General features: G+C 42.5%; 1 protein-coding gene across 2 annotated transcripts in view; it reads left to right on the top strand.

The window, feature by feature from the left end:
• Positions 1-12,795, top strand: part of cfap54 (cilia and flagella associated protein 54) — a 126,815-nt gene that overhangs the window by 16,018 nt on the left and 98,002 nt on the right. For both annotated transcript variants that reach the window (XR_006079195.1, XM_042300038.1), the window contains exons 13-15: positions 85-222; positions 2,975-3,125; positions 6,465-6,664. Coding sequence is in view for 1 of the 2 variants with exons in the window: in XM_042300038.1 (XP_042155972.1) it covers positions 85-222; positions 2,975-3,125; positions 6,465-6,664 (489 nt within the window). In the remaining variant the exon portion in view is untranslated. The remainder of the gene's footprint in view (positions 1-84; positions 223-2,974; positions 3,126-6,464; positions 6,665-12,795) is intronic.

Here is a 12,795-nt window from a genome sequence, read left to right as displayed (position 1 = left end):
TAGAATCCTATAGTATCTATCTATTCCATATTGAATCAGTGACTGCTTACTGAATACCTGTGTGTATCTTTCATCGTTGTATAGGACGTGCAACCTGACAGAGACCTGGTGATGGACATAGTGCTGTACCTCTGGTCTAAATGTAAGATCATTTTCCAGAGAGCCCAGGTTCGACACTGGGACCCTATACACTTCCTGGGCAAGATGGAGAACCTGGACAAGGTACAGTAGCTCTACACCAGGTTTTCCTAAACTTGGCATTGCTTGTACATACCCGTCTGGGGTACGCCAAACAAAAAAGTGATTCACATTTAAAAAATAATAATAATAATATATATAAATATTTTTTCAAACAATACATTTATATTTTCCAACAGGGATATACATTTGGAGGAGTTTTTTTTCTCACCTGAGTAGCCCCGTTTCACTGCCAAAAATACAATTAAACCATCTAGTGTTGAGCGAAATAACAGCAAAGTCAAATACAGGTAGCCTAGTCAAATAATTAACATCCAATCACATTAACCGTTACTCACTCGTGGGAATTCCACTAACGGTCCATATGTAGCCAAATGTAGGTGCTGCTCATTCTGTTTGCTCTAAAATATATGAATTATAAAAGTATGGCCCGCGTCCATAGAGACACATACCAGCTCTAGTAGTACTGATACTACCAGCAGTACTACACTTGCACCTGTTGACGACACAAGTTGTTCTGCTTCCACGATCACATCCAATGCTAGCACTGACAGTTGTAAATCCGATGCAGCCGAAGAGCTACTGCCCCCTTACCCGGGAAAGCACCGAACAACAGACAGACGTTGGACCATCAAAGAGGCACCAATATGATGAGAACTACATTGATTTGGGCTTCACTTATATTGGGAGTAAGTGCCTTTCCTCAGCCACAGTGTTTTATATGTGTAAAAGTAATATCTCACAACTCAATGAAACTGTCACTCTTGCTCAGACATTTAGAAACAAAACATGCCAATTTGAAAAATAAGCCACATGTGTTTTTTGAGCGAGAATTAAGATGACTTTAGAGTAGTAAAGACATGTATAAAAGCAACAGATACCATTAATAAGAAGGGGCTAGAAGCATCTTATATGGTGAGCTACCGAGTGGCTAGGACAGGCAAGCCCCATACTATTGTGGAGGACTTCATTCTTCCTGCTGCTGCGGATATGGCTGGTACAATGCTGGGGGAAAAGGCAAAAAAAAACTATACAATGTCTTCATCAAACAACACTGTTTCGCGACGCGTCAGTGACATGGCAGAAGAGGTTTTGAAACATTTATTGCTTCGCATACAAGCCAGTGAATTCTATGTGTTACAGCTGGATGAGTCAACAGACGTGGCGGGCCTGGCACAGCTCCTGGTATATGTCCGTTACGTTTATGAGGGGTCAATTAAAGAAGACATCCTCTTCTGGAAACCACTGGAAACCAGGACAACAGGAGAGGATATTTTTGAAGTACTGGACAGCTTTGTGACTTCAAATGGACTTTAGTGGTCAAGATGTGTTGGTATCTGTACTGATGGAGCAAAAGCCATGACAGGGAGACATAGTGGAGTGGTAATGCGCGTGCAAGCAGTTGCTCCCGACACCACTTGGGTACACTGCAGAATCCACCAAGAGGCTCTTGCTGCCAAGGTAACGCCTGACAGCTTGAAATATGTTTTGGACACTACAGTGAAAATGGTTAACTTTGTTAAAACAAGGCCCCTGAACTCTCGGTGTATTTTCTGCACTATGCATTGATATGGGCAGCGACCATGTAACGCTTTAACAACGTACTGAGGTGCGCTGGTTATCAAGGGGCAAAGTATTGACACATTTTTTTTAAGCTTAAAGTTTCTTTACTGACCATCGTTTTCACTTGTCTGACCGATTGCAAGATGACGAGTTTGTCACACGACTGGTCTATCTGGGTGATGTTTTTTCTCGCCTGAATGATCTGAATCTAGGATTGCAGGGACTCTGCAACTATATTCAATGTGCGGGACAAAATTATTAAGAAGTTGGAGCTCTTCTGTCTACATTAACAAGGACTTCACACAGGTCTTTCCGTCATTATGATTTTTTGTGTGCAAATGAACTCAAGCTTACGGACAATGTCAAATGTGATATACCGAAGCACCTGAGTGAGCCGGGTGTGGAATTACGCAGGTACTTTCCAGAAATGGATGACACAAACAACTGGATTCGTTATCCCTTTCATGCCCTGCCACCAGTCCACTTACCGATATCTGAACGAGAGAACCTCATCGAAATTGCAACAAGCGGTTCTGTGAAAATTGAATTTAATCAGAAGCCATTGCCAGATTTCTGGACAGGGCTGCGCTTGCCTTGACAAATCGTGCTGTTAAGACACTGATGCCCTTTGCAACCACGTACCTATGTGAGAGTGGATTCTCAGCCCTCACTAGCATGAAAACTAAATGTAGGCACAGACTGTGTGAAAAATGATTTAAGACTGAGACTCTCTCCAATACAACCCAACATTGCAGAGTTACGTGCATCCCTTTCCAGCACACCCTTCTCATTAACCTGTGGTGAGTTATTCACCATTTTTGATGAACAAATATAGTTTTATATGTAAGATGGTTAAATAAAGAGCAAATTATTGATTATTATTATATTATTATTTGTGCCCTGGTCCTATAAGAGCTCTTTTTCACTTCCCAGGAGCCGGGTTGTGACAAATTCACAGTCATTCTAATGTTTAATAAATAGATCATATACTGTGTGTGTGGCAGCCTTACAATGATGGCAAAAAAACAACATTTGAGAGTGCGCTGACTGACCCTGGTGCTAGAGGGGGTACACCGCTGGAGTTTGAATGTTTGAAGTGGTACGGGACTATAAAAAAGTTTGGGAACCACTGCTCTACACAAATCAGTCTCTGCAAATATGTACTGTACATGATAGCTACTTATTTCATGTGTTACTCTCTCTCTCTCTCTAGTGGGTGTGGACCCTGTCTGTGCTCAGTGAGGTGGCTCATGTGTGTGAGCTGGCTGACTCAGATCCCATGGTGTTAGCTGAGATGACCATCAGACTGGCCATGGTGCTGGAGAGCACTGCTGACTCCACTGTCCATTCAGGCAGGAAGACAGGTAGTTACTACCACCACTACCACACTGTGGGTCACACTGATACCTTATTTCAGAACCCTTGACTTTTTCCACATTTTGTTATGTTACATTCTTATTCTAAAATTGATTAAATAAAAAAACATCCTCAGCAATCTATACACAATACCCCATAATGACAAAGCGAAAACAGGTTATCAATTTCAGCAAATTTATAAAAAATAAAAAACAGAAATACCTTATTTACATAAGTATTCAGACCCTTTCCTCTGAGACTTTGAGTCCATTGATCATCCTTGAAATGTTTCGACAACTTGATTGGAATCCACCTGTGGTAAATTCAATTGATTGGAAATGATTTGGAAGGCACATGACAGCCTGCTTGGAGTTTGCCAAAAAGCACCTAAAGACTCTCAGACCATGAGAAACAAGATTCTCTGGTCTGATGAAACCAAGATTGAACTCTTTGGCCTGAATGCCAAGCGTCACGTCTGGAGGAAACCTGGCACCATCCCTACGGTGATGCATTGTGGCGGCAGCATCATGCTGTGTGGATATGTTTTTCAGCGGTAGGGACTGGGAGACGAGTCAGGATCGAGGCAAAGATGAACGGAGCGAAGTACAGAGAGATCCTTGATGAAAACCTGCTCCAGAGTGCTCAGGACCTCACTCAGGCTGGGGCGTAGGTTCACCTTCCAACAGGACAACGACTCCAAGCACAAGCCAAGACAACGAAGGAGTGGCTTCGGGGCAAGTCTCTGAATGTCCTTTAATGGCCCAGCCAGAGCCCGGACTTGAACCTATTAGGTTCTAAATAAACAAAGCAAAAAACTAACGGACGACTAGGAAAAGTTTAATTTCTTGACGCACCCATCCTGTTAGCGGGATCATTTTCGTCAACATCCGCTGAATTGCAGAGCGCCAAATTCAAATTAAATAACTAAAAATATTTAATTTTCATGAAATCACAATTGCAATATAGCAAAACACAGCTTAGCTTGTTGATAATCCACCTGGCGTGTCAGATTTCAAAAAAGCTTTACAGCGAAAGCAAACCAAGGGTTTATGTGAGGACATCTCTCTCAGCAGACAAAACATTAGAAACAGCTAGCAGCAAAATAGATTGGTCACGAAAGTCAGAAAAGCAATAAAATGAATTGCTTAGCTTTGATGATCTTTGGATGTTTGCACTCACGAGACTCCCAGTTACACAATAAATGTTCCTTTTGTTCGATAAAGATTATTTTTATATCCAAAAACCTCCATTTGGTTGGCGCATTTCGTTTAGTAATCCACAGGCTCGTGCAGGTCACGACGGGGCAGACGAAAATTCCAAATAGTATCCGTAAAGTTCGTAGAAAGATGTCAAACGTTTTTTATAATCAATCCTCAGGTTGTTTTTACAATAAATAATCGATCATATTTCAACCGGACCGTAGATTTTTCAATAGGAGAGAAAGAGAAAGTGTCTGTTCCAAGCTGCTCGCGCATGCAAAACTCTGGGGACACACCGCCATCCACTGACGCGATGTAATCATTCTCGCTCATTTTTCAGAATAAAATGCTGAAACTATGTCTAAAGACTGTTCACACCGTGTGGAAGTCATAGGGAAAGGAATCTGGTTGATATCCCTTCAAATGGAGAGAAGGCATGCAATGGAATAGGGACGTTTCAAAATAAGAGGCACTTACTGGTTGGATTTTCCTCAGGTTTTTGCCCGCAATATCAGTTCTGTTATACTCACAGACCATATTTTGACAGTTTTGGAAACTTTAGAGTGTTTTCTATCCTAATCTGACAATATATATTTTAGCATCTGGGTCTGAGAAATAGGCAGTTTCATTTGGGTACGTTTTTCATCCAAACATCAAAATACTGTCCCCTACACTCAACCCTATACACTTGGGTGAATAAACTAAGTTTATTCACCCAATGGGTCAAACAGCTACGAAGACATGTTTGCATGAGTACATATATTTGTACCCTCCTTCTTTTCTCTAAAAACTACATCTTTGTTGCTAGGCAGGAATTTAAGTGATTGTGTAATAAACTGTTCCTTCCCCCTTCATGTGACCTGACCTGACCTCGGCCCCCATTCCTCACTAATCCACATATGTCCACCCTTATCAGTGACCTGGCCTCGGCCCACATTCCTCACTAATCCACAGCTGTCCACCCTTATCAGGTACCTGACCTGACCTCGGCCCACATTCCTCACTAATCCACAGCTGTCCAACCTTATCAGTGACCTGGCCTCGGCCCACATTCCTCACTAATCCACAGCTGTCCAACCTTATCAGTGACCTGATCTGACCTCGGCCCCCATTCCTCACTAATCATCCACAGCTGTCCAACCTTACAGCTGTCCAACCTTATCAGTGACCTGACCTGACCTCCTCGGCCCACATTCCTCACTAATCCACAGCTATCCAACCGTATCAGTGACCTGATCTGACCTCGGCCCACATTCCTCACTTATCCACAGCTGTCCAACCTTATCAGTGACCTGATCTGACCTCGGCCCCCATTCCTCACTAATCCACAGCTGCCCAACTTTATCAGTGACCTGACCTGACCTCGGCCCACATTCCTCACTAATCCACAGCTATCCAACCTTGTCAGTGACCTGAACTGACCTCGGCCCACATTCCTCACTAATCCACAGCTGTCCAACCTTATCAGTGACCTGAACTCGTCCCACATTTCTAACTAATCCACAGCTGTCCAACCTTATCAGTGACCTGACCTGACCTCGTCCCACATTCCTCACTAATCCACAGCTGTCCACCTTTTCAGTGACCTCAACCATGTGATTGCCTTTTCCCTTACTTAGTAACTTTCCAGGCCCCTGGCTCTTATCCAGCCTCCATTGAGTGCAGCAATGCTCCCCATCTAACCTGACAGAGCTTGAGAGGATCTGCAGAGAAGAATGGGAGAAACTCCCCAAATACAGGTGTGCCAAGCTTTTGTAGTGCCATACCCAAGAAGACTCAAGGCTGTAATCGCTGCCAAAGGTGCTCCAACAAAGTTCTGAGCAAAGGGTCTGAATAGGGTCTGTATGATATTTCAGTAAAAAAACATTTGCAAACATTTCTAAATACCTGTTTTTTAATTGTCATTATGAGGTATTGTGTGTAGATTGATGAGGGGGAAAAAACAACTTAATCCATTTTAGAATGAGGCTGTAACATAACAAAAGGTGGAAAAGGTCAAGGGGTCCGAAGATTTTCTGAACTGTATGATCACCCTTGCACTATATTGAAATGATGGTCTCATTCCAGATTTTCCCTGACTCTTCTCCAATGTCAGTGTACCTAGGTCCATGGATCTGCAGTGATGTATTTTTCCATGTTGTCCCACAGCCTCAAGCGAAGACGACAGCTTGGAGTCGACACCCACAGAGAAAAACACAGAGACTTTTTCAATGTTCAAGAAGTCGACAGCGGAGCAGCTGCAGTCAGTGTGGAACGTGGTAGAGAGAGGTCTGGAGGGAGTGATCAGAGGCTGGACCAGACTACTGCCCTGTGATGGATCAGCCATCTCTGACATGGTCTTCATGCAGGTAAGACCTCACCTTAACACCTGATGTTATCTCCTCTCCTGCACAGCAAATAAAGTACATACTTACAGTCTTAAAAAGTCTTAAATTCATTAATCTGATTTAAAGGCCTTAATAAGTCTTAAAATGTTCCATTTTCAAAGATCTTACAAATTGCGTCGGAGATGACTACAGTGTTTTACCATTATACCGTGCCGCTGCTTAATTGTTGCCACCACGGCAACAAAAGACAAACAATTGATCATCAAATAATACGCAAGGCAAATTTTCAAGAGAGCTATCCACATGTGCGCCTCTGAGTCGGGCTGTTGCCAGAGGAGATAGAGGAGAGAGCAAGGTAGATTATACAATCTGATAGATAAGAACACTAACTAGAGCTGGGACGGTAAACCAAAACGACACTGATCATTGCCCTCCTCTTACTGAAACAATCTTGGTTATGGGGGGTGGCTTATGGTGGAGAAATTGACATTCAATTCACTGACAACAGCTGTAGTGGACATTCTTGCAGTCAACATGCTAATTGAGACATCTGTGGCATTGTGTGACAAAACTTCATATTTTAGAGTGGCCTTTTATTGTCCCCAGCACAAGGTGCACCTGTGTAATGACGATGCTTGATATGCCACACCTGTTTATTTATTTTATTTATTTTACCTTTATTTAACCAGGTAGGCAAGTTGAGAACAAGTTCTCATTTACAATTGCAACCTGGCCAAGATAAAGCAAAGCAGTTCAACAGATACAACGACACAGAGTTACACATGGAGTAAAACAAACATACAGTCAATAACACAGTATAAACAAGTCTATATACAATGTGAGCAAATGAGGTGAGAAGGGAGGTAAAGGCAAAAAAGGCCATGGTGGCAAAGTAAATACAATATAGCAAGTAAAACACTGGAATGGTAGTTTTGCAATGGAAGAATGTGCAAAGTAGAAATAAAAATAATGGGGTGCAAAGGAGCAAAATAAATAAATAAAAATTAAATACAGTTGGGAAAGAGGTAGTTGTTTGGGCTAAATTATAGGTGGGCTATGTACAGGTGCAGTAATCTGTGAGCTGCTCTGACAGTTGGTGCTTAAAGCTAGTGAGGGAGATAAGTGTTTCCAGTTTCAGAGATTTTTGTAGTTCGTTCCAGTCATTGGCAGCAGAGAACTGGAAGGAGAGGCGGCCAAAGAAAGAATTGGTTTTGGGGGTGACTAGAGAGATATACCTGCTGGAGCGTGTGCTACAGGTGGGAGATGCTATGGTGACCAGCGAGCTGAGATAAGGGGGACTTTACCTAGCAGGGTCTTGTAGATGACATGGAGCCAGTGGGTTTGGCGACGAGTATGAAGCGAGGGCCAGCCAACGAGAGCGTACAGGTCGCAATGGTGGGTAGTATATGGGGCTTTGGTGACAAAACGGATTGCACTGTGATAGACTGCATCCAATTTGTTGAGAAGGGTATTGGAGGCTATTTTGTAAATGACATCGCCAAAGTCGAGGATTGGTAGGATGGTCAGTTTTACAAGGGTATGTTTGGCAGCATGAGTGAAGGATGCTTTGTTGCGAAATAGGAAGCCAATTCTAGATTTAACTTTGGATTGGAGATGTTTGATATGGGTCTGGAAGGAGAGTTTACAGTCTAACCAGACACCTAAGTATTTGTAGTTGTCCACGTATTCTAAGTCAGAGCCGTCCAGAGTAGTGATGTTGGACAGGCGGGTAGGTGCAGGTAGCGATCGGTTCAAGAGCATGCATTTAGTTTTACTTGTATTTAAGAGCAATTGGAGGCCACGGAAGGAGAGTTGTATGGCATTGAAGCTTGCCTGGAGGGTTGTTAACACAGTGTCCAAAGAAGGGCCGGAAGTATACAGAATGGTGTCGTCTGCGTAGAGGTGGATCAGAGACTCACCAGCAGCAAGAGCGACCTCATTGATGTATACAGAGAAGAGAGTCGGTCCAAGAATTGAACCCTGTGGCACCCCCATAGAGACTGCCAGAGGTCCGGACAGCAGACCCTCCGATTTGACACACTGAACTCTATCAGAGAAGTAGTTGGTGAACCAGGCGAGGCAATCATTTGAGAAACCAAGGCTGTCGAGTCTGCCGATGAGGATGTGGTGATTGACAGAGTCGAAAGCCTTGGCCAGATCAATGAATACGGCTGCACAGTAATGTTTCTTATCGATGGCGGTTAAGATATCGTTTAGGACCTTGAGCGTGGCTGAGGTGCACCCATGACCAGCTCTGAAACTAGATTGCATAGCAGAGAAGGTATGGTGAGATTCGAAATGGTCGGTAATCTGTTTGTTGACTTGGCTTTCGAAGACCTTAGAAAGGCACGGTAGGATAGATATAGGTCTGTAGCAGTTTGGGTCAAGAGTGTCCCCCCCTTTGAAGAGGGGGATGACCGCAGCTGCTTTCCAATCTTTGGGAATCTCAGACGACACGAAAGAGAGGTTGAACAGGCTAGTAATAGGGGTGGCAACAATTTCGGCAGATAATTTTAGAAAGAAAGGGTCCAGATTGTCTAGCCCGGCTGATTTGTAGGGGTCCAGATTTTGCAGCTCTTTCAGAACATCAGCTGAATGGATTTGGGAGAAGGAGAAATGGGGAAGGCTTGGGCGAGTTGCTGTCGGGTAGATGGATTATATTGGCAAAGGATAAATGCTCACAACAGGGATGTAAACAGATTTTTGCGCAGAACTTGAGAAAAATAAGCTTTTTGTACGTGTGGATAATTTCTGGGATGTTTTATTTCAGCTCATGAAACATGGGATCAACACTTTACATGTTGCGTTTACATTTTTGTTAAGTATACACTACCGGTCAAAGTTTTAGAACGCCTACTCATTCAAGGGTTTTTATTTAGTTGATTAAGACATCAAAACTATGAAATAACACATATGGAATCATGTGGTAACCAAAAAGTGTTAAACAAATCAAATATATTTATATTTGAGATTTTTCAAATAGCCACCCTTTTCCTTGATGACAGCTTTGCACACTCTTGGAATTCTCTCAACCAGCTCAACCAAGTTGTATCTTCATGTCTGTAACTTCGCTCTCACTCCACTGTAAGCCCTCAGCTCTTCACCCTTGACCTCCCATTGGCCAAGGCCTCCTGCCAACCCGACAACAAGTTACTCCAGGAGTATACATGTTTATGGTGTGTCGTGACGTTGCTACCATTAATGCGGTGGCGGCTATTCATCGAATAATTACATACAACATTCAATTATTTCGCGATTAAATTAATCATAACAATTACTTAAGTATTAATCTAGGGCACCACAGGAAATGTTTATTTAACGAGTTACCGTTTCCGGAATTAACTAAACCAATATCAGAATATCTCAATATACAATCCATCATCTATCAATAATTTGCTCCTATTTCAGTTTAATTCTGAACGTCGTAATATCCTATAAATCTGCACGAACCCAAGTCTCCATGATGAATCAGTTTACACAAATTGTCATAATTATTTAGAATAATCACAAAGAATGACATAAACACACACACAGGATAGATTATACAATGTAATGAAAAATCCCTAGTGGACAAACCCGATATGACGGCTGGGTACACAATGAAAAGGGGTGGGGAAAGAAAGAGTGGGGAAGGAGAGACAAAGTTTAAAGTACTCTCATCGTAAGTGTGGATATTTAGCACCCTGACAACCGCTCATTCGGATTTAGAAATGCAAAGTACATATTTACACTTGTATGTCTTTGTCGTCTCGCTCTGTTGAAATCGCCCCATCAGTCTGTGACGAATAGTTTGACAGAAAGTCTCTAGTTGTGCAAGTCTCTGGACCATGTCCTTAGTAGTTGTAGTAGGTATTCCTTTGTTATGGAAGTGTATTTTAGAATGGATACATCAGACGTACCAATGGTCTTTTGAAAGGGAAATGTTCTTCCCCTCTCATCTTCGTTAGACTGGATCCTTCAAAGGTATACTTAAACAGCTGCAGACTGAATGTTCCGATGTAGTCTTTATCTTCTTAACTCAAGAGTTTGAGGGTCTTACCATTTTCTGGTCTGGTTGAGTCTAACCATTTTACACACCAGTAGCAACCCTGTAAAGTAACAACCTGGGGCGGCAGGTAGCCTAGTGGTTAGAGCGTTGGGCCAGTAACCGAAAGGTTGCTGGGTTGAATCCCCAAGCTTTCAAGGTAAAAGTATGTTGTTCTGCCACTGACGAAGGCAGTTAACTTCACTAGGGTAGGGGGCAGCATTCGGAATTTTGGATGAAAAGGGTGTCCAAATTAAACTGCCTGCTACTCAGGCCCAGAAGCTAGGATATGCATATAATTAGTAGATTTGGATAGAAAACACTCTAAAGTTTCCAAAACTGTTAAAATAATGTCTGTGAGTATAACAGAACTGACATGGCAGGCGAAAACCTGAGGAAAATCCTTCCAGGAAGTACTATTATTTTGAAAGGCTGTTCTTCCATTGAAAGCCTATCCACCATACAAAGACTTAGGACCCAGTTCACGATCTCTATGCCTTCTTCTACATGTGGCCAGTCTTTAGGCATTGTTTCAGGCTTGTACTCTGAAAAATGAGGGAGATACAGCACTTTCAATGAGGGGACAGTGGAAATTTCCAGCTATGAGCCCAGCCTGTGATCGGGCCCCAACATCGGGCCCCTTCTAGGGCAGACTGCACCCCACCATGCTAACAGGACAGCAGCCCAATCAGAATAGACCAACAGTCCAGCAAGACAGCTTTGCAGAAGTTGCACAAAGAATATAGAACCCTGCTGCAGCTGAGCTAAACCAGATTAGGCATCTACTGAACATAATCTGCTCAAAAATCCATTAATTAATTATTTTATTATAAGAAATATAATTATTAGAAATAGAACCTATTATCATTATGAGTTCAGTTGTATATAAGATACACAGGAAAGGGTTCAAGTTGGCTCATATAAATATACTATATATATATGTAGCCACATAAATAAAATTAATGTGATTAGTAATTTGCCAATCTTAGATAATATGAATATATTAGCCATTTCTGAGACTCACTGACAGCACCTTTCATGATACAGCAGTAGGAATACAAGGATACAACATCTATAGAAAAGACAGGAATGTCTACGGGGAGGTGTTGCTGTATATATTCTGAACCATATTCCTGTAAAACTCTGAGAGGATAGAAGTGCTATGGTTGCAGGTTCACCTGCCTCCTCTGAAGCCTCTTCTTTTAGGGTGCTGCTATAGGTCACCAAGTGCAAACTGTCAAATATCTGGAGAATATGTGTGTGATGTTAGATAAGGTCTATGATGCTAACAGATAAATATATTTTCTTGGTGACCTGAACACTGACTGGTTATTATCTAGTTTTCCTCTCAAGAGGAAGCTTCTTACTGTTACTAATGCTTGTAACATGACTCAGGTTATCACTCAACCAACTAGAGTGTATACTAATAGTGTTGGATCTGTGACATCCACTTGTATATATCATACACTACATTACCAAAAGTATGTGGACACCTGTCGAACATCTCATTCCAAAATCATGGGCATTAATATGGAGTTGGTCCCCCCTTTGCTACTATAACAGCCTCCACTCTTCTGGGAAGGCTTTCCACTAGATGTTGGATCATTGCTGTGGGGACTTGCTTCCATTCATCCACAAGAGCATTAGTGAGGTCGAGCACTGATGTTGGGCGATTTGGCCTGGCTCGCAGTCGGCGCTCCAATTCATCCAAAAGGTGTTCAAGGGGGTTGAGGTCATGGCTGTGCAGGCAAGTCAAATTCTTCCACACTGATCTCGACAAACCATTTCTGTATGGACTTTACTTTGTGCACGGGGGCATTGTCATGCTAAAATAGGAAAGGGCCTTCCCTAAACTGTTGCCACAAAGTTGGAAGCACAAAAAGGTCTAGAATGTCATTGTATGCTTTAGTGTCAAGATTTCCCTTCACTGGAAATAAGGGAAATAAGGGGCCTAATCCAAACCTTGAGAAACAGCTCCAGACCATTATTCCTTCTCCACCCAAATGTACAGTTGGCACTATGCATTCAAGCAGGTAGCATTCTCCTGGCATTCTCCTGGCATCTGCCAAACCCAGATTTGTCTGTCGGACTGCCAGATGATGAAGCATGATTCATCACTCCAGAGAAC

The sequence above is a fragment of the Oncorhynchus tshawytscha genome, linkage group LG17 (genome assembly GCF_018296145.1).
Source record: "Oncorhynchus tshawytscha isolate Ot180627B linkage group LG17, Otsh_v2.0, whole genome shotgun sequence".
NCBI classification, from domain to species: Eukaryota; Metazoa; Chordata; class Actinopteri; order Salmoniformes; family Salmonidae; genus Oncorhynchus; species Oncorhynchus tshawytscha.
Note: the sequence above shows the minus strand (reverse complement) of the source record. Positions and strands in the feature narration are given on the sequence as shown.